Source organism: Penicilliopsis zonata (genome assembly GCF_001890105.1).
Source record: "Penicilliopsis zonata CBS 506.65 unplaced genomic scaffold ASPZOscaffold_25, whole genome shotgun sequence".
Lineage (NCBI taxonomy): Eukaryota > Fungi > Ascomycota > Eurotiomycetes > Eurotiales > Aspergillaceae > Penicilliopsis > Penicilliopsis zonata.
Genome location: NW_019208931.1, coordinates 76353 through 99311, shown reverse-complemented (window position 1 = coordinate 99311; position 22959 = coordinate 76353). Strand labels below are relative to the sequence as shown.

General features: G+C 52.6%; 10 protein-coding genes across 10 annotated transcripts; 6 read left to right on the top strand and 4 right to left on the bottom strand.

Moving 5' to 3' along the window:
• Positions 1-1009: 1009 nt before the first annotated feature.
• ASPZODRAFT_76142 (hypothetical protein) lies at positions 1010-2871 on the bottom strand (the record flags this gene model as incomplete). Its single annotated transcript, XM_022730066.1, has 3 exons — positions 1010-1823; positions 1890-2624; positions 2681-2871. 3 exons carry the CDS (start codon positions 2869-2871, stop codon positions 1010-1012), a joined length of 1740 nt encoding a protein of 579 aa, XP_022577305.1.
• Positions 2872-3021: 150 nt separating this feature from the next.
• On the top strand, positions 3022-4798 carry ASPZODRAFT_1258465 (hypothetical protein). The gene is made up of 3 exons (XM_022721445.1): positions 3022-3078; positions 3135-3366; positions 3424-4798. Exons 2-3 carry the CDS (start codon positions 3228-3230, stop codon positions 4719-4721), a joined length of 1437 nt encoding a protein of 478 aa, XP_022577304.1. The 5' UTR covers positions 3022-3078; positions 3135-3227; the 3' UTR covers positions 4722-4798.
• Positions 4798-7222, bottom strand: ASPZODRAFT_1258257 (hypothetical protein). The gene is made up of 2 exons (XM_022721443.1): positions 7183-7222; positions 4798-7080 (listed from the first exon to the last, which is right to left on the bottom strand). The coding sequence occupies exon 2, from the start codon at positions 6981-6983 to the stop codon at positions 4875-4877; it is 2109 nt and encodes a 702-aa protein (XP_022577303.1). The 5' UTR covers positions 6984-7080; positions 7183-7222; the 3' UTR covers positions 4798-4874.
• On the top strand, positions 7210-8368 carry ASPZODRAFT_1258731 (hypothetical protein). Its single transcript, XM_022721447.1, has 2 exons — positions 7210-8206; positions 8261-8368. Exons 1-2 carry the CDS (start codon positions 7435-7437, stop codon positions 8263-8265), a joined length of 777 nt encoding a protein of 258 aa, XP_022577302.1. The 5' UTR covers positions 7210-7434; the 3' UTR covers positions 8266-8368.
• Positions 8369-8763: 395 nt separating this feature from the next.
• On the bottom strand, positions 8764-10034 carry ASPZODRAFT_75957 (hypothetical protein; the record flags this gene model as incomplete). The annotated part of the gene is made up of 3 exons (XM_022730056.1): positions 8764-9066; positions 9119-9261; positions 9308-10034. The coding sequence occupies 3 exons, from the start codon at positions 10032-10034 to the stop codon at positions 8764-8766; spliced, it is 1173 nt and encodes a 390-aa protein (XP_022577301.1).
• A 485-nt stretch (positions 10035-10519) lies between these two features.
• On the top strand, positions 10520-12937 carry ASPZODRAFT_146961 (hypothetical protein; the record flags this gene model as incomplete). Its single annotated transcript, XM_022725210.1, has 5 exons — positions 10520-10674; positions 10725-10812; positions 10859-12126; positions 12176-12708; positions 12768-12937. 5 exons carry the CDS (start codon positions 10520-10522, stop codon positions 12935-12937), a joined length of 2214 nt encoding a protein of 737 aa, XP_022577300.1.
• A 121-nt stretch (positions 12938-13058) lies between these two features.
• ASPZODRAFT_155053 (hypothetical protein) lies at positions 13059-14219 on the bottom strand (the record flags this gene model as incomplete). Its single annotated transcript, XM_022726165.1, has 2 exons — positions 13059-13725; positions 14203-14219. 2 exons carry the CDS (start codon positions 14217-14219, stop codon positions 13059-13061), a joined length of 684 nt encoding a protein of 227 aa, XP_022577299.1.
• A 566-nt stretch (positions 14220-14785) lies between these two features.
• Positions 14786-16437, top strand: ASPZODRAFT_136923 (hypothetical protein). Its single transcript, XM_022724172.1, has one exon. It carries the CDS (start codon positions 14817-14819, stop codon positions 15942-15944), a length of 1128 nt encoding a protein of 375 aa, XP_022577298.1. The 5' UTR covers positions 14786-14816; the 3' UTR covers positions 15945-16437.
• ASPZODRAFT_136921 (hypothetical protein) lies at positions 16418-17317 on the top strand. Its single transcript, XM_022724171.1, has one exon. The coding sequence runs from the start codon at positions 16548-16550 to the stop codon at positions 17094-17096; it is 549 nt and encodes a 182-aa protein (XP_022577297.1). The 5' UTR covers positions 16418-16547; the 3' UTR covers positions 17097-17317.
• Positions 17318-17682: 365 nt separating this feature from the next.
• ASPZODRAFT_155051 (hypothetical protein) lies at positions 17683-22032 on the top strand (the record flags this gene model as incomplete). The annotated part of the gene is made up of 3 exons (XM_022726164.1): positions 17683-17876; positions 18188-21372; positions 21434-22032. 3 exons carry the CDS (start codon positions 17683-17685, stop codon positions 22030-22032), a joined length of 3978 nt encoding a protein of 1325 aa, XP_022577296.1.
• Positions 22033-22959: the final 927 nt, after the last annotated feature.

Below are 22959 nucleotides of genomic sequence, written 5' to 3'. Positions count from 1 at the left end.
ATAGTAAATATATTCATAGTAAATGTAGTGGCCTATTCTAGATCTTTAAAATCAATGTCTCTTAGTGTCTGCGAAGACATTCTATTTCCAGCCTCCTCAAATGTGGCTGGGTCTAGGCCTGTTTACATCATCTCGCCAACATTATCTATAACTATAGAGGAACCTTTGGGGATCACCACATTCCTATAAGAAGTGAACATACCTTAAAGTAATTATATGGGGTATTAAGTTCAAATGAATTCTTATATATGGCCAGACTTGGAGTTACTTTTCATAACTTATAATTGCCAACCAAATAATATTAATGCTTATGAAGAGACAGTATTTTTAGCTTCTATAAGCACCAAGAATGAATCCATTAAGAGATCAGAAGAGGCAGTCTGGGCGGCCAGATCTACCTGGATGGTAAGAATCCACAGCGGTCCTTTAGCAGATCATCTTGATAGACTCTATTTAAGAAGTACTTGTAGCTTGTAGTCACTGCTTAAGTTAAACCAATTATTCTAGACACATTCAAGGTATTTATAGGCAGCCTTATTCCTTAGTCATCCCATTCTACCGTACAGTGATTGAGAGACGTAGTTGATATTCCTATAGACCCTCGATGTCGATCTTGAGAATATCATACTAGAGCTTAGACATTATATGGTATTATCAAGATACTAGGAATTTCAGTTATATTCATAGCTTTATTTATTGAAATAAAGGCTACAATAGCTATATATGGAAGAGAACTGTGGTTAGTACAAGTGCTTTGGCGCCTCTAAGAACATACCGACAACCTCCACCTAGATTATATAGCGATGATACTCGTCAGACATGGGAAGCATTGCTATAATCATAAATATGCTACTTGATACTTTAGGGTGCCGAATTACTTCTCTCTACATATCCCCAAGTATGCTTATTATACTAATCAGTATCATAATGTTCATGCTCAAGTCTATCTTGATGTTCAAAAGTCCTATATACACGTAAAAAGAAAAGAGAAATATATACCAGAAAAAAACTACTCCAGTTCTGGAAGGTGAGAGTGGTGGTGTTTCGCCGGCAACTCCTTCGGTGAACTTGGAGGAGGATACTGATACCCTGCCGCCAGCTCCCTCGGCGAGGTCAGCGGATACCCTGCCGGCAGTTCCCTGGGCGCCGTCAAGTTCTGGGTGTAGAAGGTGGTCTGGTCGTAGTCCTTGTGGGCGAGTTCATAGGGAGGTAACGGCCTGTTCGGCGGGGGATGCTGGGCTTCGGCAGCTAGGGCAGCTGCATCCGTTTCTCCCTGCTGTCTTCTCTTCTTCGTCCTCCACCACATCCATAGCATGCCGAGGATGAAGGCAACCCCCGCCGCGATACCGACGGCGATTCCGGCAATCTCGCCTGGGGGAAGGGCGGAAGAGCCGCCACTCTTTTGTGAGGAGGAGGAGGAAGAGGAAGAGGAGGAAGAGGAGGAGGAGGATCGATCGGCAGCGGCGGTCGCGTTGGCCGTGACGGTTCGGGAGTCGGATGAGCAAAAGTCGGCGACGGGGAGGTTCTCTGTGTCGACGGCGACTAGGTCTTCCTCGGTGGTGGGATTGGCGGACCACATGGTGAAGGTGTTGGTGTCCTGGTTGACGAGGAGGTAGGCGCTGGTCAGAAACTGACGGCCTATCTGCGGCAGGTCGTCCTCGTTGGTGTCCTGGATCGAGTTGAGCACCAGCTCCGGCACGCTGCCGTTGGCCTTCAGGAGGCCTGTCTCTTGGTCGATGGTGAGGTTGGGAACCACCAGCTGGTCGTTCGGCACCGTGATGGAGAGACCGGAGCTGAAGGTGAAGGTGATATTGCCGGTGAAGCTGTTCATTTGTCAGCAAGGGAAGTGGCTTTTCTAGTAGCATGTCCTCTCTTCTGGAACAACTTACGCCTGCGACGCATTCTCGTAGATCATGCCGTAGTAGTAGATGCCCAAGGTGCGGCCGAGATCCGGGTCGCCAGTGACTGTCTCGAAGACACTGAAATACGGATCGAGAGGGATGGTCATGAGAACGGGATAGTCTGGTACGATGCAGGCCGAGATCGATTCCGACTCGGCGCCGTCAAACAGACTGACCGCCGTGCCGTTGGGGAAATTCACCTCCAGGTTGGTGATGGTGACGAGGATCTCTGTGGAGCAGGAGGGATTGGCGGCCGACAGGGTCTCGGTGTAGTTATCGCCCGTCACCTTGGCCCGGTCGTAGCCGCCCAGAACAAGACTGCCGTCCATCTGGGAATCGGCGTCGGCGCCGACACGGCCAAAGAACATGCCCCAGGAGCGCGAGGCCAGCTTGCCGGCATTCGACAGCGCATTGAGCACGCTCGAGTTCTTGCCCAGGCCGAGGGCGACCTGCGGGTGGTAGCCCTGCTCGCCCCAGTTCTCCTGGGCGACGCCAAAGGGGAACTCCGCCAGGCTGATGTTCTCGTTGAGCACGAACGTGTCCGTCAACCAGGTGCAGTTGGGATAGGGCGATGAGTTCATCGGATACGAGTCGGCTGCCGCCGTCGCCATCGACGACGAGTTGGAGGGATCATAGCGACCGCCTCGGAAGGTCTCACAGGCGGCTTCGATCCACGAGGCGGAGCAGAACCCATCGTTGAAGACAAAGGTATCGTTCAGCGGCCTAAGGACAGATCAGTCGGTCGTCTATCCATCCAAGTTCGCGCTCTAATTCCATACCATTGCGGCAAAAACGCCAACGGCTGCGGCGGCGTGCCCAGCGTCATCGACAACCCCCGGGCGGTCGTGTTCGCCAGCGTCACATTCTCAATCGGAATACTGATCGGATACGGCGCACACGTCGCGCCCGCCATCGAGGCCCAACTGCCCAGACACAGCCATGCCGTCGTCGGTCGGCGAGCGAGCCTCATCTTCGTAGCAGACTGGGCGAGGCAAAAAGAGAGCAAAACACAGGGAAAGAAGCGGTCGGCGACTCACTGCCAGGGCCACGCCCGTCGCAGCGCCCGGCAGCCATAAGTACTCCCTCCTCCTCGCTGGCGTCTGACTCGTATAGCGTGGATTGGGAAGCTCATCACGTCGCTGCCAGTCGATGAGTGGCTCTCGTCGTGAAACCAGGCGCTTAGTGCACGCTCCCAACCAGTCCCTGAGCCGCGCGACCGGCAGGGCAGGCAAGACTAAAAATCCCGCCTTTTTTCTCGCCCCCTGCCTCTTCTCTCGCTCTCGCTCTCTCTCTCTCTCTCTCTCGTGTGTCTGTTCCTCCCCCAGTATGCTTCACCCTCTGCATCGACGGCTCGTCTTGATCACTGCGGCGTCGCTGGTCCTGCTGCTGGTCTGGCTGCTGGTCAGCCTGGACTCCCAGACAACCTCGTCTATTATTAGCAGTTACTTGCCCCGCCTGGGCCAGAGCCAGAACCAGAACGAGCGGCCGGATCAACTCGGCCCGGACCTGGCGTCGGGCCGAGTTGATCCGGCCGGCCTGGCGGAGTATGCCTTGGTGCCTGAGGCGTCGACGTTCTGCCCGCCGCGCTATGGCCTGCCGTACCTGGACGGCCTGAGGGATCAGGCCACCGAGTACTGCACGGCCGAGTCGCCGGCGACGGTGACCTGCTTCCACAGCCGGACGGCCTCCGACAACCATGTGGACTCGTTCTGTCTTGCCCGGGCTGCGCGGTTGGATCCCTCGCGGCGTCGGTTCCGTGTTGGCTGCCGGCTGGCGGAGACTCCCAAGACGACGACGACGGGGTTGAGCATCCCGGCGTACGGCAGTCTGCGCTCGTACTGGTACGACACGGGGCCGGGGGTGATTCTGCGCAAGTATGTCGAGCTGGTGGGTGATGGCGACGGAGATACCACTGATAGTGATGACCGCGATCCTCGCTTCACCATCCTGATCAAACGAGAGGGCGCATTGAACCCGTGGCACTGTCTGATGGAGATGCTCTCCATGACGTTGAGTCTCGACGTTCTGCGGTTATCCTCTCTGTACACCCTCGAGGACCTCAACCGCACCCAGGTGGTCATCCTCGACAACAAGCAGGACGGTCCATACTACGAGCTGTGGTCGCTGATGGCCCGACGGCCCATCCGGCGGCTGGAGGACATCGTCGCAATCGGTGACACGGACAGTGAGAATCTGATCGTCCCTCTGCCGGGTGCCAGCAACCCGATCTGGCAGGGAGACTGGGAGATCCATCCCTGTCGAGACTCTCCGCTGCTGCGTGTGTTTGCCGGACGGATCCGTGCTTTTTACGGCCTCGACGCGCCGGCCGCTGCCGATCCCAACAAGCAAATCACCGTCACCTATATCGACCGCAACGAGTCCCGTCGGCTGGTCGGATCCGATGCCTATCTGCAGGACATCCGCCAGGCCTTCCCGGACGTTCTGGTGCAGGCCGTCGACTTCGCGGCGATCCCCTTTCGCGAACAGGTTCGTATCGCTTCCACCACTGATATCCTGCTCGGTGTCCACGGCGCAGGACTCACGCATGGTCTGTTCATGGACGCCGGTTCCGTCATGGTCGAGATCCTGCCCCCAGACTTTAATCATAAGGGGTTCCGTAATTTCGCTGGCCTCCTCGGCCATGCGTACTACAGTGTGCATGCCTCCTCGTCGCAGGCACCCGATGGTGACAACGTCGTCTCTCGTGACGACTGGCATCAGAAGGATGTCATTCTGTCGAAAGACCGATTCATGGAGTTGATCGACGTCGCGGTCAAATCGTTGTATAACAAAGGCTCTCATAATTTGGATGTCAACTAGTATTTATGTATAATTGGTTTTACTGTTTCAAACATATAGACTCATTTTGATCATAATTTCAATATCAAACTATGGAAATAGCTAGAGTATCTTTCAGACTCTATCTAAACAAGAAATACGCCAGACAGCTAATCTCGATCAATAGGCTTTATGTCATCTTGTCAAGAGGAGATTGAAAATATCATCATGTCCATTCCTCACAGCCCAAGCAGCTGTTTGCAGACGATCTTGAGTATGTGGACTTGATCTTAGCTTCATCATTCCAACATGCTGGACTAATGCCGAAGAGAAAGATGTATACCAGGCGCGACATATTCTGCCGCTGTTTGAGAGCTTCCATGGTGTATTTCTTGTGACGAATGACTTTGACTGGATGCTGAGGAGTCCCCTCATCTCATCACTGGTGGAATATGTAATGTACTCCGCTGCGCTCATACCATACTTGTCCGTTGCATTTGTTGATGCTCCGGCGTCGAGGAGTCGCTTCGCAACCAACACATGGTCGTTCAAGACGGCGTGCATCAATGGTGTGCGGTTTTCGTGATCTGATAGCTCAATGGAGGGAAATGTAGAAAATGGTCGCCACAGATGACAAACCATGGACGGTAGGAAGAGTTGGATGGTCTCGTCGAAGCCGTTGCCAGCGGCCCAGGAGAGGGCTGTACGGCCGTATGTTTTGTCTCGAGCACTGGGTGGAGGTTTTTGGTTGAGCAGAAGATTAACAACCATAGTGAGGCCAAAGCAGGATGCGACCATGAGACTGTTCCCGTCCTCAGGTATAGCGATGTTGGTGTGGGAGTGGAAGCGAAGCAAACACAGCCATTTGGCTCTGGGATCACATAATCTTAACATGGATGGAATAATCTCATGGCCCGCCTCGAAATCCGCTTTTTGAGCATGCATTGTCCAGTTCCTGACGGAATATTCAACAAACGGAGCTTCTATATCTGAATCCTCAAAGAACAGAAGATGGCGGATGCAGGCCTCGGCGAGTGTACGATGGGCGTCTTGGACCGAAAACCTCTGCTCCAAAAACATTCTTCCACTTTCATGAAGGATATCAATGTGATCGTCGACGATTGTCAGGAAAAGCCCGCAGAGCTCACGCACTCTCTCGCAGAACCAGGCTTTGGTTTTAAGCTCCAAGTTGTGGGAGGAATGGTGATGCCCGTCGATAACATTCAACGCATGCCTCATTTCGTCCACCGACAGCGGTCTTGTAGCTGCGAGGATGATATGGAGGATGCCATTAGCCCTGTCAGGGTCTGGAATTTCATATAACATCCTCTCGTATGCCTTTTGCACAGGTTGTGGCAGCTCCGAGGTCATTTGTTCGATTTGGCTCTTGGTGATGTCGGGATTTCTTTCCACCATGTCCAGAATCAACTTAGTCCAGAGGTACGTTCGGTGCGGCTTGCCTTTAGTAAACCCATGTAATAAAGCTTCTTCCTCCTCCTCGTTGAACCGGAGTCGTTTGGAGATGCCGCGGACTCTTTTTCCGATGACCTGGGCAATGTCGACGGAGATACTCTGGACGACCGTGTCGGCATCGCCTTGCAGATGGATCGAGGGCAGATGATCGCCAATTTGAGACTCAATCTCGTGTCGAATCTCGCCCCATGGACGACTGGTCAGGAGGAACTTCAACGGCCCTCGTTCGTTGCGGTTAAAGAACCGACATACCTCCTCGATCAGCCTCTTTCGACCGTGCTGTTCACATTCATCGATGGCATCAAACACACACACGACCTCCTTGTTGATTAAACTTTCGGCTGCAGTGATAAGTGTATTCCATAGCTGAGTGACAGAGCTGGTGAAATTGGCGTGCCTCAAGTAGTCTTGCAAGATCGCATCGGAAAGAAGGTCCTCCTCCTGTTGGAACAGCTGGTGCAGCACACTGCATAAGGCATTCGTGATACTCTGTTGCTCGCTAGATTTGCCATCGAAGAAAAAATAACAGACGATCCTCGATTGGAAGCTCTTCAATGTGTCATCGATGAGAAACTTGGCCAGAACCGACTTTCCACAGCCCGGGTCGGCAGTGACCCAGAGCAACGGCGATAGAGGATCCCACTGCCACTCTTGGAAGATGGGATGGTCTAGGAACCATGAACATGTCCCCAAAGTGCGATCGGGGATCCTGTTCTTCTGGTCTTGATATGGCACCTTGTCTAGTTGCCGCATCAACTCGTTCTTCTTGTCTGGCGTGCGATCATACGGCGCTTCGTCTGGTCGAGTCAGGTCTTGCAAACAGATGATCATCCAATATATCGAGTCAATACTGACAGTTGTGAATGTTTCCGTTAACCACCCGACAGTTACCGCTCATTCGTAGGTGGGAAAATGTCTGTTCATAGTGCTGGGGGTGAATGTCAGTCTCCTCCATTTTCTCTACCTTGTCAAAGATATCCTGAAAGATGAACAGTTGAATGAACAGATAAATATGGAAAAACTTCTTTACCTCTCTCTCCCAGACGGAAATCCTGGTATCCCAGTCTCGACTCCCGGTTAATAGTTAGTGTTTCATAATTGAAATGATTGGATAGAATGGCACAGAACAACAATGCTGCGACATGTTCGGCGCTTACCAGATACCCAATTATAAGCACTGACAACGTACACTATATTTATAAATACACAGCTCTCAAGAATGATTTCTCTACCGCAGCCAGAATAGAAGACAGGGTCCATACTCACATTAATTTACCTGGCCATGGCGAGTGTTGTTTCTTTTGTGTTTAGCTTACCAAGCGTATTCACATCCTGCGTGGACTGTTTCCAGTACTTCCACCTGGAGCACACGTTTGGGATCGACTATGAGAATAGCTTGATCCAGCTGGACGTTGCCCACCTGCGGTTGTCACGATGGGGCGAGAGTATTCGCATCGAGACCGATCAACCTCTGATCGAGTCTGAGGCGGAGCGCGACCACGCCAAAAACCTGCTGCAAGCCATCATCAACACCTTTGATGACGCCAGGAGGGTTTCCAGCCGATACAACAACGCCGCCAAGATGGTAGAACCATGCGAAACGCCCTCCTTTCAAAGACAACCGAGTTTCCAGACGTCGCCGGTGCACGGAAAGCTGCGCAAGATGGCACATCGCCGACAGAAGGGCACCGGTTTTCTGCGCAGGGTGAAATGGGCGCTCCACGACAAGAAGACCCTGGATGATCTGATTGAGAAAGTGACCAAATACACTGACCAGCTCGTCGAGCTCTTTCCCGCCGCGCCGCTCGCTGCGATGGAATCCGACGAGTCGAGCCAAACGGGCGAGCATGAGTCTCTCCAGACGGCGGCGGTGATGGCAGACGTGGACAACGGACCAGAGAAGCCGCTTGTGACGGAAATCGAGATGCCTAGGGGGCACGAGTACCACTTCACCGAGGTGGAGGACGAGGCATGGATGTTGAATGGCGATTATGTGGCATCTGGGAGCGTCTGTGAAGGGAGAAGCCATAGTTATGGGGAAATGCGAGCTCACGGAAGAGCGAGGATGATGAACGGGAACAACTATGCGGGGAAGAGTATCTTTGATGATTGATAGTGGTGCCTATGCTCTGTCAAGAGTAGTCAGCGCCGAGGAGAAGTAGCATGTATCAAATAGGGAGGCCTTATATCACACTGTCTTCGTAGAGAAATCCCATGGAGCAGCTAGAAACGCAACGGAGCTGAAATAACCGGCAGTGCAGCCAGCGAGACAGATACGAGCCATTGATGCCGAGATCACTCTTTCTGCTGAATGTGGCGCTAGAAAGCTGTGATGGCCACACTCAATGTGCGACTGGAGGGAAGATGAAGATTGTGGGAAGGAGGAAATTGCTGTGATGGTGTCGCATGATGGTCACCTGTCCCCACGTGACGCAGTGCTTTTCCAGTCTTCATTATTTTCTTGACAGTATTCGATTGAGTAGAAATATTTGGTAGAAGAGTCTCCCGTTGGTATTGTATGATCATATCTCTAGGCGTAAATGATTGATTCGTATCTTGTAGGCTTGCGTCTATGAATACATAGTGATAGAAGATAATATACAGACTATCGCTATAACTTCGAATTAAGAAGCCACTTTTCAATGATCCCGACCAAGCCATCGACCTCTTCAAAGGTATTCCCCGCGTGCAGACAGACTCGGACGCGTTCCTTGCCCACCGGCACGGTAGGCGACATGATTGCCCTGACGCCGTAGCCGTGCCACAGACACGTCTCAGCGAGGTGTTTGGGCATTGGAGTGCGGAGGGAGAAGATGGGAGAGGTCGGATGGTGGTCTACTTGCAATTTTGTGTTTGAGAGGGGGAGAAGCTTCGCGTGCATGTGTTGAATCAGACTTTGAAGATGTGATTGCATCTGGATAAATAAGTATAGGATACATCTGCAACACTGACAACGCAAGACATACCTTGTCTGTCTGCCCGGTTTCAAGGAGTCTGTAGGCAGTGCCTATAGAGCACAGGAATGGGATCCCAATGGCAGTCGTGTAAATGAGCGTTTTGGCGTAGTTGATGAGATAGTGTCGCGTAGTATTACAGCACAGAACGACAGCTAAATCATCAGCATAGACTTTGAAACAGAGACAAGGAAGAATTACCGCCGTGACTGGCTAATGCCTTGCCAAACGTATGGACTCGAATGAACATGCGAGATTGCAGGTCCATCATCTGCACGAGTCCTGCGCCTTTGGGTCCCAAGACACCCGTGGCGTGGGCTTCGTCGACGATGAAGTAGACGTTCTGCAGACCCGATTCCTCGACAGTCTTCACCAGCTGGTCGAGAGGTGCAATGTCCCCGTCCATGCTGTACACGGATTCGACAACGACAAAGATATTCCGACTGGTCTCCTTGTGCTCGATCAATCTTTGTTTCAGGCTCTCTGGACAGCTATGGTCGAGGGCGATCTTGATCTCTGCTCGAGACAGTCTCATCCCCTCGTGCAGACTCGCGTGGATCAACTCGTCGTAGAGGATGATATCCCCCGGCTGGGGGATACAAGACAGCACGCCCACGTTGGCATCGTACCCCGAGTTGAACAGCAGAGCCGCCTGCGCGTCGTGAAACCCGGCCAGGAACCGCTCCACACTCTCTGCGGCTTCGGAGTTGCCGCTCAGGAGACGAGACCCGCCACTGGCAATAGGCAGATCAGGCGGAATGGCATTGATTCTCTCCAGAAAGCTGTCTCGAAAGAGCGGTGATGTCGACAGCGACAGATAGTCGTTGGAGCAGAAGTCGACGGAGTACTCTGGCAGAGTCAGCTGGCGGAGTCTGCCTTTCTTCTTCCTCTCAACCAGGGTATCTTTCAGCGACTGAACCAGCGACATGATCGCAATCCAATTGACAACGTTGAGAAGATGCTGGTGTTGACAATCGCTGAGTCATTGAGGGGTAATCGGCAAAGTGTTGGGACTTCCCAAAGGGGCTAGTCTACCTCGGCAGATACTCCTGACTAGTAACAAAAAATAACCTTAAACCTCGTAAAATCGTAAAATTGCAAGATCGTATTATAATTAGATGCAGATATATTGGTTGACGGGTCTATATTTAGTACTATAGAGATGACTATACCGTTCAAATAGTCTATAGAAGCAAGTGGTTAAGTAACTTATATGATTGCTCCGTAGGTACTAGGTATTGATCTGAGTCTGCCACTGGTATAGTTTACCGTATTTCTGTAATCTCATCACGTGCAATTGTTATTCCCGCCAAATAACCGAGTGACTCTAAACCTCCATTAATCCGTCTCTCTCTCTTTTTGATCTCTGTATCATTTCTATTATTGTATATAGTCAGTCACTCTCGTTCTCTCATGCAGGCCATCCTCCGGCGAGGGCTTCACGCTCATCAAGTCTATGGCGCCAACACCAACGTGGGCAAGACGGTCGTCTCGACGCTCCTCTGCAACGCCGTCCCCAACGCCGGGTTCTTGAAGCCGGTATCGACTGGCGACGACGCCGATCACACGTAAGCTGTTTGTACTAAAGAATCATTGAGATCAGTGCTAATTGGAATAGACACGTCCAGCGATTTTCAAAGGGTATCACCAAGTGTCTGTACGAATTCGACGAGCCGATCAGTCCACACCTGGCAGCCGTTTCGCCGGTATGTCTTCGTCATTGGATTTAATTCATATAGCTAATGTGTAAAGCCTAGTAATAAGGAGCTCCTCTCTTCCATCCGATCAACTCTCACCTCATGGTCGAAAAAGGTGGATTTCTGTCTCGTCGAAACGGCCGGGGGCGTGCATTCCCCCGGTCCAGACGGAACATCACAGGCGGATCTGTATCGCCCGCTACGTCTTCCTGTGATTCTCATCGCGGACTACCGACTGGGAGGGATTTCCTCTTCAGTGTCGGCGTATGAATCGCTGAAGATGCGCGGGTACGACGTACATGCCGTGCTGGTGTTCCAGGACGGATACTATCGTAACCACGAGTATCTGGGGGATTATTTCACCAAGAGAGGCATCCAGTTCTGCTCGCTGCCATTGCCTCCGCCGAAAAAGGAGACGGGAGATGTCGATGCCATGACAGACTATTATCAGCGAGAGAGCGGCAGTCTGACCTCACTGGTTGAGGAGTTGAAAACAAAGAACGCCGAACGTATCGACCAGCTGCAATCCATGGCAGAGAGGGCGCACAGCACCATCTGGTATCCCTTTACCCAGCATCAAAACCTAGACTCCAAGGACATCACCGTGATCGATTCTGCGTATTCGGATTACTTCCAGACCTTCGACCCTAAAGCAGAGGACGAAAACATGCTCTCCAGCAGTTTCGACGGCTCTGCCTCGTGGTGGACGCAGGGGCTCGGCCATGGAAACCCCGAACTGGCACTCTCGGCTGCATACGCCGCAGGTCGGTACGGACACGTCATTCTCGCAGGAACGGTGCATCAGCCTGCACTCGAACTCGCAGAGAAGCTACTGCGGCACGTCGACAACCCGCGACTGAAGCGCGCCTTCTTCACCGATAACGGGAGCACGGGCATGGAGGCAGCGGTGAAGATGGCCTTGCGAGCGTCTTGTCAGCAATACCAATGGAAACTCTCCAAACCGGAAGATAAAGATATCGGTATCCTTGGTCTCAAGGGTAGTTATCACGGGGATACGATGGGCGTGATGGATTGCTCAGAGCCGTCGACCTTCAACGAACGCGTGGAATGGTATCGTGGCCGCGGGTACTGGTTTGATTTCCCTGTCGTGAAGATGACCAAGGGGACGTGGCAGGTAGAAGACGAGAAGTTCTCATCCCTTGACAAAGTCTTTGATCTGGACACACGGTTGAAGAGTGAAACGGCGGACCGGTATCGCGAGTCCATCACCTCCACTCTCAACTCTTTACTTGCTCAGGGACGACGATTCGGGGCGTTGATCGTCGAGCCTGTCATTCTCGGCGCGGGCGGGATGCTTTTTGCGTGAGTATTTCTTTCTTGTTATGTTCACACTTGCTGATTGTTGATTTAGGGACCCCCTCTTCCAACGAACATTGGTAGACGTCGTGAGATCATTCGACTTTGATACCCTCAGCACTGTTCCCGCTGAATCGAAAACGAAAGGACTACCAGTCATCTTCGACGAAGTCTTCACAGGCCTCTACCGTCTCGGTCGAGGGACCTCTGCGTCCTTCCTGAACGTCCACCCCGACATCTCCGTCCATGCAAAGCTTCTCACGGGCGGACTTGTGCCGTTGTCCGTCACTCTAGCCAGCGAGGAGATCTTCGAGGCGTTTGCCTCGCATGAAAAGGCCGACGCCCTCCTCCACGGCCACAGTTACACTGCACACCCTGTTGGATGCCAGGTCGCGGTGGACTCGTTACGGCAGATGGCGGAAATGGACAGTTCGGGCCATTGGAAGGAGTACCAGCAGGACTGGAAGGATGGGATCTGGAGTCTCTGGTCGAAGAGTCTGGTCGAGAGGATGTCTCACCATCCAAGTGTTGACGGGTGTTTTGCTCTAGGGGGTGTCTTGAGCATCGAACTCAAGGATACTACTAGCGGTAGGTTTCTTCCCTCCCTTCTCTCCTCGTTTGATTGTCTCTGATCTTTCTATCTCTAGGCTACAATTCCAATGCTGCTCAAACCATCCAACAAGCTCTTCTGAAAGGAACAGAGTCCAACGTCCACTCGCGCGTCTTGGGCAATGTACTCTACCTCATGGCCAGTCTGACTGCGAAGAAAGACGAGATTCGCCAGATCGAGAGTTTGCTCGAGAGTTGTTTCAAATAAATCATATATAGAAGAAAAACCGAAACCATGATAGAATATGATCCTCAATAGATGCCTCTGTACAAGCTAGTGCTAAATGCCAGTACAACATCGGTAACTAGCTGGGTATACAAGCAAGGAATCAAACAAGGACACCACTGATATCCATAAACTCCTCCGGTTGTTCCTCCTGTGCCCCCTCTTTCGCATACCGATCCGCCTCGCCGTTGAGGTCGCGTGGAATCTGCCAGAAGAGCACTTGCAGTCCCCTTTCATCCCAACGCTCCATCTCCCCCAAGAGACACTGCCACAGATCCTGGTTCTTCACCGGTTTCCCCATGCTAGTCGTCCACCTCCTGCGAATCCACCCGCGCACCCACTCTGTGATCCCATCGACAACGTATCCGGAGTCCGTGGCGATGACGAGACTCTTGAATCCTTCTCCCTCCCAGGCACGGAAGCGTAGAGCGCCTATCACCGCGCGCAGTTCGGCGCGATTGCTCGTCTGCGGGGACGGGTCGCCTGTTGGTCCCTTACTTTCCAGCGCGAAATGTGTATACCCATCTGATCGCGGGTTCGTGGTGGACGGCTTGAAGACAAAGGCACATCCGGCTCGTGGGTTCGTTCCGCCGTTGTCCAGACACGCTCCGTCCGTGTAGATGAGGAGTTGTGTTTTATCTGTTCGACGGATGAAACGAGTGACGGGCGGAGTGGCTGCCATGTTTGTCGAGACGGGGAACAGTTGCTTGGGTGTATCTTCTGGATGGGGGGGCTTGAATTTCGTGGGAATGACGCGACCGGTGCCGACTCTGCGTTGGTTGTTCGGTTTAGTTTAGGGGATTATAATTGAGGAGCCGGAGTCGGAGGCATATTCTTCGTCGTCATTGTTCTTAACGTAGGTATCTTCATCGTCATCAAAGGCATTGTCGTCGTCGTCGTTGTCGTCGTCGTTGTCGTCGTCGTCGTCGTCTTCAAGAACCTCCTCCATGAAGCTGTAATCCACCGTACAGATAGGGCAGACCACGAGTCTGTGCGAGCCGCAGACCAGGCGGCCGTTGGGGAGGGTGATAGGACTGCCTGGACGAACCCACATTATGGAGGTGAGGGACGAGAGGCTTTGAAAGAGTCTGGGAGAAACGGAAGGGAAGTTGAGATAAGACGTGAAATGAGATGACGGAATAGACGCGGGGTAGGCGGTGGCAGAGGCAGAATATTAATCTTCCAAATATGGCAGGCGTACTCTTCGCTTTCCAAGTAAAGGCTTTCTTGCGTTTCTACTTGCTTACCTGTGTCTGATAGGCATTATGGCTCTCTGGGGGATACTAAACCTATATAGAAGCTATTGCAGGAGGATTATAGTGATGTCTGCTATATTTTCTAGTGAGAGGTGGATTTCAGTCTTGTTCAAATAAGTGAATATACTATTCTAGCTAAAAGTTGGTTTTTATCATAATTATATATTTAGAGAATACATCTCTATACTAGATAATAATGATATCAATTAATGCTCTACAAGAGTGTAAGCTATAGAAGCAGGGAACTTGATCTACACGGAGTACGGAGTATCTCAATGAATCCTAGAATAGAATATCATGGAAATTATAGGCTGAGAATTGCTGCTGACATAGAGAAAGAGGCCCGGTCAGACGAATCTGATAGGGTAATGATTAATATGAGACGATATGCGTTGGCAATCCCCACCAGCCCGTGGCCCCTGCTATTTGTATTATTCACGGACTATATATATGCGATTCGGAGGATAGGCGCCCTGGGTTTCTGACTCAACTGCGCACTATCTCTCTCATACAAGACAATGGACGAGGACAGCCGGTTTCAAGTGATTTCAGGCTCTCAGTCTTGCCTTGCCATTTCCCTCGCCAACGTGACCGATATGGCAAACATGGCAAACATGGCAAACACGGCAAACATGGCAAACATGACAAACGCGTCAAACACAGCCATGACGAATACGGCAGGTGCTATCCAGCAACGCCTTCAGTCTCGCCACGCCAACGACGAATACACAGTGGGATGGATCTGTGTTCTACCAGTTGAGTTTGCAGCTGCCAAGGGCATGCTGGACGAGATCCACGGAGAGCCACAGACTCTACAAGCCAATGCCGATGACAACCCGTACCTGTTGGGCTGTATCCGCCAGTTCAAGGTGGTGATCGCTTCCCTACCGCTACACGAACTCGGGGCTTCCTCTGCAGCCTCTGTCGCCAAAGCGATGCTCTTCACCTTCCCAAATATCCGAGTCGGGCTGCTTGTTGGTGTCGGCGGTGGCATTCCAGACAACTGCTACGACGACGACGATGAGGGAGAAGAGGAGGAAGAGGAGGATCCAGAAGAGATGATCTGCCTTGGCGACGTCGTGATCAGCAGCAGCCCAAAGACTGGCGGCGTGGTCGTCTATGACTTTGGAAAACAACTGGCTGACGGGTCCTATGAGAGTCTTTCCGTCCTGAACCGCCCGCCGAGATCGCTGACCGCCGGGCTTACAAAACTACAAGCAGAGCATGAGATGAACGGGAGCAAAGTGGTGGAGTATATTGAAGAGATGCTGAATAAAAACCCCTTCATGAGGAAGGGATTCGCGTTTCCTGGCCGGTCGCTTGACCGACTCTTTCGACCGGACTCCCCACACATTGCGGGTGAAAAGACCTGCCGGAACTGTGACAAGACGAGGCTGGTGGTTCGGAAGCCACGCTTGGATGATGCCCCGAGAATCCATTACGGCACAGTTGCCTCCGGAAGGGTGGTAGTCAAGGACCCGGTCATGCGCGACCAGATCCGGGACAAACACGGAGCAATCTGCCTCGAGATGGAAGCAGCAGGCTTGATGAACATCTTTCCCTGTGTGGTAATCCGTGGCATCTCGAACTATGCCGATTCCCACAAGAATGATTCCTGGCAGCGTTATGCTGCCGCTGCCGCGGCAGCGTGTGCTAAGGAGTTTCTGGGTTGTGTCCAGCTGAAGAGTATCGACAGGAAACCTGCAGCGAAGGACTTTTTGAACACAGGTTAGATTATAGCCTCCCAAAGTCTCTCATCAATAGTATAGGACAGGACGCGAGTATGAGTTGAGTTCTAGTTCACGAGGACGTCGTGAAAGTCGGCAAATTTTCAACAACGGAGCAGACGCGGCAGATCCTTGAATGGCTCACACCTATGGACTTCGAAGGCATTTGGAACGATCTTTCGCCGTGAGCATCGACAACGCTGTGCTGGCCAAGAAGTTCCTTGAATCTGAGCTTCGCCCTGTCATTTCGACCGAACTTGTGCAGCAGATTTTCAAGCGAGCAGTAGATCTTGGCTATTGCAGTATTGTGGAGCTCGTGCTGGAGGAGTGGCCAGATGCAATAATTGAATATGTCAGTATTGCTTCACTGGTATTGCGTGCAGTAGAAAAGGGACACATTTAATTAGTGAGGCTTTTTATGTTTCACTCAAAACATGAAGCTAAACCAATTCATTAAATAAGGAGTCTCAATAATCGCTGCATGGGGCTGTCTTGCAAGGGGATACTGAATTAGTGAAACTTTTACTACAATAAGAGATAAAGGTCAACGCCCGAGACAGCCACGGCCGAACTGCCTTGCTCTATGCTGCACAGCGGCCTGAAACAGACATGGTCCAGATACTGCTTGAGGCAGGCGCTGACCCAAACATAAAAGCCAAATATGGACGAACACCGCTGATGGGAGCGACTGTTGGAGGATCGATCCGAATCGTGAAAGTCTTGCTTGAGGCACCAACTCTTGATCGAGAAGCCACTGATAATTTCGGCCGTACAGCGCTGATGGAAGCTGTGGCGAGGAACAGGCCGCGGATTCTAGAGCTTCTGTCCTGGCCGGGAGAAGGTCGAATGATGCATCCTTCAACCGTGTCGAATGAACTAACGAATGGTGTTTTATCTGAATATAAGGATCTATCTGACTATGACGTTCCCCCCGAATATGATCACATATCTTGTGATGTATGTCGAATAGACACGTCATTATATGATGCCTACCATTGTTTAATATGTCATGAGGGTAAATTTCATATCTGCGAAGAGTGCAAGAAATGGGGGGCAAGATCTTTATATGGTACTTTTAAAAAAATACTATTGGGACAGGTATATGAGGGAGATTATGGGAAGAGACTAGAATGGAATAGAATTGGATATCGGAAGTAACTGCCCGAGGTTATACATTATACTACCTTCAATTATTACTATTAGGCACTTTTAGACAGCTTATACCTATTCAAGCAACTCATCTCACTTAGGGCTACTCCGAGACTGCTCAAGAATTGACGAATAGGCGATGTAGAGTTAATCAGAAATGGTGACTCTCCTGAGGTCTGAGTCATAGCAGAGATTTCCCCAAGGTTACATCTGACTCATCCTTCCTGTCTCATCGCTAGAGGACACTATATACTAGTTACCAATGTAGTCTTTTTATATAGACTCGGAGTATGCCTCTTCCGACAGACTATCCCTAAGGGGTTAGTGCTACAGGCGGGGTCCCAAAAGGGACTTTGATATCGGCGTGATGTGATTGGGTGAGTTGACTGTTACCATCCAGTATAATACAGAATAAATTACCCTGCATAGACAGATAAATACACATAATACACTGTCATATCATTACCGCCCGATATCCGTTTTAGGATTAGTCTTCCTGTCGTGAGCTTAGGCGTCCTCCCTCTTACCTATTCCACCTTCTTCTTCTCTCTCTCCTGTCTTCCTGGTCAATCTCTTCTCTCTACAGCCTCACCAGATGGAGGCTATCGCCGTTGTCGTCGTGCTGGGGAGTATCCCTTCCCTGCGTCGACTGATCGCCTCGAAACGCAGGCGCAAACAGAGCCTTTACGACGATGCTGACGGCGTGGCCAGCGATGCTTCCTTGGAGGCTTTTTCCAACCGTCGCTCCTTTACGGCTCTCTTCCTGTTTGCCTCACTTGGACTAGGACTGTCAGTAGCGAGTACTGTGCTTTCGATAATCCACGGAGAGATCAGCATTGCTGCTTGTCTGTCATGGGTAGGAGCCATTCGTCTGATTCTAGGGGATACTTGCTAAAGGCAGATCTGCAGATCCTTCTTCTCGTCCAACTGGTCGATACCGTTCGCGAAACAGACCCGGTGCTGCGGTTCCGTCGAGCAGTTGCGAAGCTGGCCACGGCAGCCGTGATTGCGTTGATACTGGGGACTTCCGTTTGGAGAAGCGAGAGGATACGGGTTCTCGATCTTGCGCAACTAGTCGCTGTTGTGTGCGTTGCGGTGAGTGTGTTGACCGTCTCTCGTCGACCAGACGTCTATCGCGATGGGAAAGTCGTCGACCAGGAGATGACCGGGTCTCTGTTCTCGCGCTGGTCTCTTAACTGGGTCGAGGCAGTGCGACAGGCGGGAGACAAGGAGACTCTCGAGACGACCGATTTTCCAGCTCTGCCGACGGAGGTCTGTACACAGCATGGCACGGAGGCATTCGACGACATCATCCTCAACGACAGCCTGCCGCTCTGGATGCGACTGACGTGGCAGTTCCGTAAACCGCTCCTGGTCCAGTGGGGGTCGATCCTGATCACCAACTTCTTCGACGTGGCGCCGTCGTTTGCAGCACTGCAGCTTCTGCGCCATCTAGAGGCCCGGGGCGACAATCTGGATGCGCCGGACCCCGATGCGTGGAAATACGTGCTTGCCATCCTTGCGGCGGAGTTAAGTTCGCAGCTGGGCGACTCGCGAGTCAACTGGTGGGAGATTGGTACCATTGTTGTTCCTTTGCGCTCCACCCTGGCCGGGGTGATGTACAGGAAGTTGCTCCGGAGGAGTCTGCACACGGACGATAGTCATCATCACGATGACAACCACCAGGATACTGATGAGTCGGAGGAAAAGGAAGAGAAAAACGCCGAAGATGTGGTGAACATGTTTGCGGTGGACTGCGAGCAGATTGCAGAGTTCGCGGCCATGACTGCGCAGTATGTGAACACCGCAGGCAAATTCGCCGTCACGTCCGTCTTCCTCTTCTTCCTGATGGGCTGGGAGAGTCTCTGCGCCGGTCTCTTGGGCATCGTCCTCCTGTTCCCCATCAACCGGGCCCTCTCGTCGCGATACGGCAAGAAGCAGACCGAACTCATGAAGATCCGCGACCACCGCACCGCCGTGACCACCGAGGCCCTCCATGGGATCCGCCAGATCAAATTCTCCGCCAGCGAGGATCAGTGGGCGCGTCGTCTGGGTGAGATTCGCGATCGCGAACTGCACGTTCTTTGGAAAACCCGGCTAGATAGTCTGTACATGACCATCGCGTCCGAGTTCACGCCCATCGCCTTGACGGCGTTGAGTCTCTCCACGTATGCGTACATTCACGGTGAACTCGGGCCTGCAGTCGCCTTCACAGCTATCAGTCTCGTCCTGCAGCTCGAGGGAGTCGTCTCGCATGTCCCATACCTGCTTGTGATGCTCATGGACGCCAAAGTCAGCTGTGAGCGAATCGACCGTTTCCTGCGTGCCGAGGAGAAGCCCGTCTCAACCCATCCAGGGCCGTCGGTTGCCTTCCACGACGCCACCATTGCCTTTCCCAGCTCGAACAAGGACCGGCAGTTCACCCTGGCCGGTCTCAATCTGACCTTTCCCGCTGGAGCCTTGAGCGTGATTTCCGGGCCGACGGGAAGCGGCAAATCCCTGCTCTTAGCCGCCATCCTGGGCGAAGCTAAAGTGTTACAGGGGGCAATCCATGTCCCGTCCAGCGCCACCGGTCTGGCATTTGTCTCCCAGAGTCCCTGGCTGGAGAACGCCAGTGTGCGCGACAACATCCTGTTCGGTCTGCCCTTTGACGCCCTCCGCTACAGCAAAGCCATCGCCGCGTGTGCGTTGACAGCAGATCTGTCCAACTTGCCGGACCGCGACGAGACGCTGGTGGGCCCGCAGGGGGTTGCATTGAGCGGAGGGCAGAAGTGGCGCGTCACCCTTGCCAGGGCGTTGTATTCGCGTGCGGGGATCCTCGTCCTGGATGATGTGTTTTCCGCCCTCGACGCACACGTCGGCAGACATGTGTTGGAACAGGCCATCCACGGGGATCTCGCTCAGGGGCGGACGCGGATCCTCGCCACGCACCATGCTGCCATGGTTCAGGCGGCGTATTCGGTCCGTCTGGCTGGCGGGGTGGTGGAATACGCTGGCGACGAGGTGGCTACTGTAGACAGCGATGGGGAGCAGAACCCGGGCGAGATGGAAACATTCCAAGAAAATGAAAAGGCCGAAGGCGACGTTGAAGGGCGCGAGACGGGCCGTGTCTCGACAGAGGTGTACAAGGGATATCTCTCTGCTTCGGGGGGATGGTCCCTCTGGACGATGCTTGTCCTTTGCTTTGCCCTGTCGGAGGCGTTTATCGTCGGGAGAACGTACTGGGTGAAGATCTGGTCTGGACAGAAGGAGATGACCATCTCGTCTGGACCTCATCTTCCCGATTTCATTATACAATCGGCTCAGTCGATCCAATCGGCCTCACCGAATCACTCGCTATGGTACTATCTCGGCATCTACTGCTTGATCTCGAGTGTGTCTGTGATAATCACGCTCGGCCGACTACTCCTAGTCTACACGGCGTCGATCAAAGCATCGCGCAATCTGTTCACTTCCATGCTGCACACGGTCTTACACACCCCGCTACGATGGCTGGATACGATCCCCCCCGGTCGCATCTTGAACCGGTTCACGGCCGACTTCCGCCTGCTGGACTCCTCCCTTGCCGAGGACTTTTACCAGTTGGCCGGGATTGGATGGTCGCTCGCCGGGATCATGATCTCCGCCGTGTTTGTGTCGTGGATCATGGCCGTCGTCGCCGCCGTGTTATTGCTCATCTCTGCCCTAATCGCCCGACAGTATCTGACAGCCGCGCGGTCCATCAAGAGACTAGAAGCGACGAGTAAATCACCTGTGATATCCCATTTCTCAACCTCCCTGCGTGGACTGGCCACGATCCGTGCATTCGACATGGGCGCCTTGTTCATCTCCCGCATGGACGCCCTGATCGATACCTACGCCGCTTGTACCTGGTATGACGGGCTGCTCCGCGGCTGGCTGCTGCTCCGGGTGGGAATCACCGCCATGTTTCTGTCTGTCGCCGTCGCGATCTGCGTAGTGAGCATGCCCGGGGTGGACGCCAGCCTGGCCGGGTTTGCGCTCTCGTTCGCCTTGAACTTTAGCTTCTCGGTTGCGTGGATGATCCGCACAGCCACAGAGGTGGAATTGGATATGAACGCCGCCGAGCGGATCATCGAGTATCGCGATCTCGTAACCGAACCGGCGGGCGGCGATGTCGTGCGTGCCAGTTGGCCGGAACACGGACGCGTCGAGGTCTCAGACCTAGAGGTTGGATATGCAGACGGGCTGCCGTCTATCCTGAAGGGATTGAGCTTTACCGTTGAACCGAACCAACGGATCGGCGTTGTAGGGAGGACAGGGGCAGGTAAGTCTTTAACATTCGTGTCAGCGTGTGCTCTAGTAAAAGTGTTTGTTAACTCTTCCAGGCAAATCGACTCTTTCTCTCGCGCTGTTTCGCTTCCTGGAAGCCCGCCAAGGCCGCATCACGATCGACGGGATGGACATCTCACGGCTGCGGCTCGACGATCTGCGCACTCGCCTGGCGATCATCCCGCAGGACCCCGTGCTCTTCTCAGGCACGATCCGGTCGAATCTAGACCCGTTGGAGCGGTTCAGCGACGAGGAGGTGCGCGATGCCTTGGAACGGGTACACCTGCCTGCGTCTTCCACGGCAGCAGGCGCCTCGCTGTCCCTCACCTCGCCCATCGCCTCGGGGGGCAACAACCTCTCGCAAGGACAGAAACAGCTGCTCTGTCTTGCCCGAGCGATCCTCACCCGGCCGAAGATCCTGGTGCTGGACGAGGCAACATCTGCCGTGGACAGCGCCACTGACAGGCTCATCCAGCAGTCCATCCGCGAGAGCTTCACGGAGACAACGCTGTTGGTGGTCGCGCACCGGCTGAGCACGGTGGCGGACTTTGACCGCATCCTGGTGCTCCAGGACGGGGTTGCGGCGGAGTTTGGCCGGCCGGACGAGTTGATAGCCGCGGGGGGGGTTTTTGCCTCCATGTGGGACAAGAATTAGAGATAGATTCTATACGGAGTCTACATCAGACCATAGTCATAATTATAATTTTACCATCGGCATGTCAGGTGAACTGTTAGTCAGTGCACCTAGCAGGCACTATTTCCTAGGATCATTATTAATGTTGAATAGGGAATGAAAATTTTTCCGGCAAACAAGAAAGAAGCGCATACTACATATGCAGCTAGCGACTTGACTTCTCCATGGCCCGCGGCCAGACCGTGCGAGCTGCGCCGTGGCGCGAGTTGCCCACGTGCCACCACGCAAGCCAAGGCGAAAAGCGCACGCCAGACGGTGAATTTAGGATCAAGAAAGTTGGGAAATGGCTTGAAGCGTCGATGCCCGAGGGTTTTCCGGCAGCAGCTGAGCAGAACAGGTGACTTGAGCCCGAGCGTTTGGTTGGGCGTGGTTCATGTGGGAATGAGGGGGTGGGGTGTGGGGACCCCACTAGCAACACTACTCCTAACTAAATACTCTACTATTACTAGTAACTATGTAGCACAGTACTAAGTACTACATACTACTACTAGGAGTAGATCAATTAACCATACTACATGATTTCCACATACTGTACACTGCATACTACATATGCTGGGTACTCTGTAATTGGTCCTACCAAGCACGCGACAGTAGATGTAAGACATAGATGACTCGTTACAGACTGGTTAGAGAATCCTGCTAAGAGAGCACCATGCCATAATTGGCTAGGCGTGAGTCACGTCGGAATCGGAAGGAAAGAAGGCCCCGCCGATCTGGTAGGATGAGCTTAGGCTACATTGCTGGCATTGAATTGGCATAGTTTCCATCCACCATGTAGTACATTACTATATAGTACAATAGACTGATCAATAGTATACTGCATATAGAATAATATAGAGTAAGAAATATACATATTACCTATACTACGAATTTCTTTGCTTCAGTTAG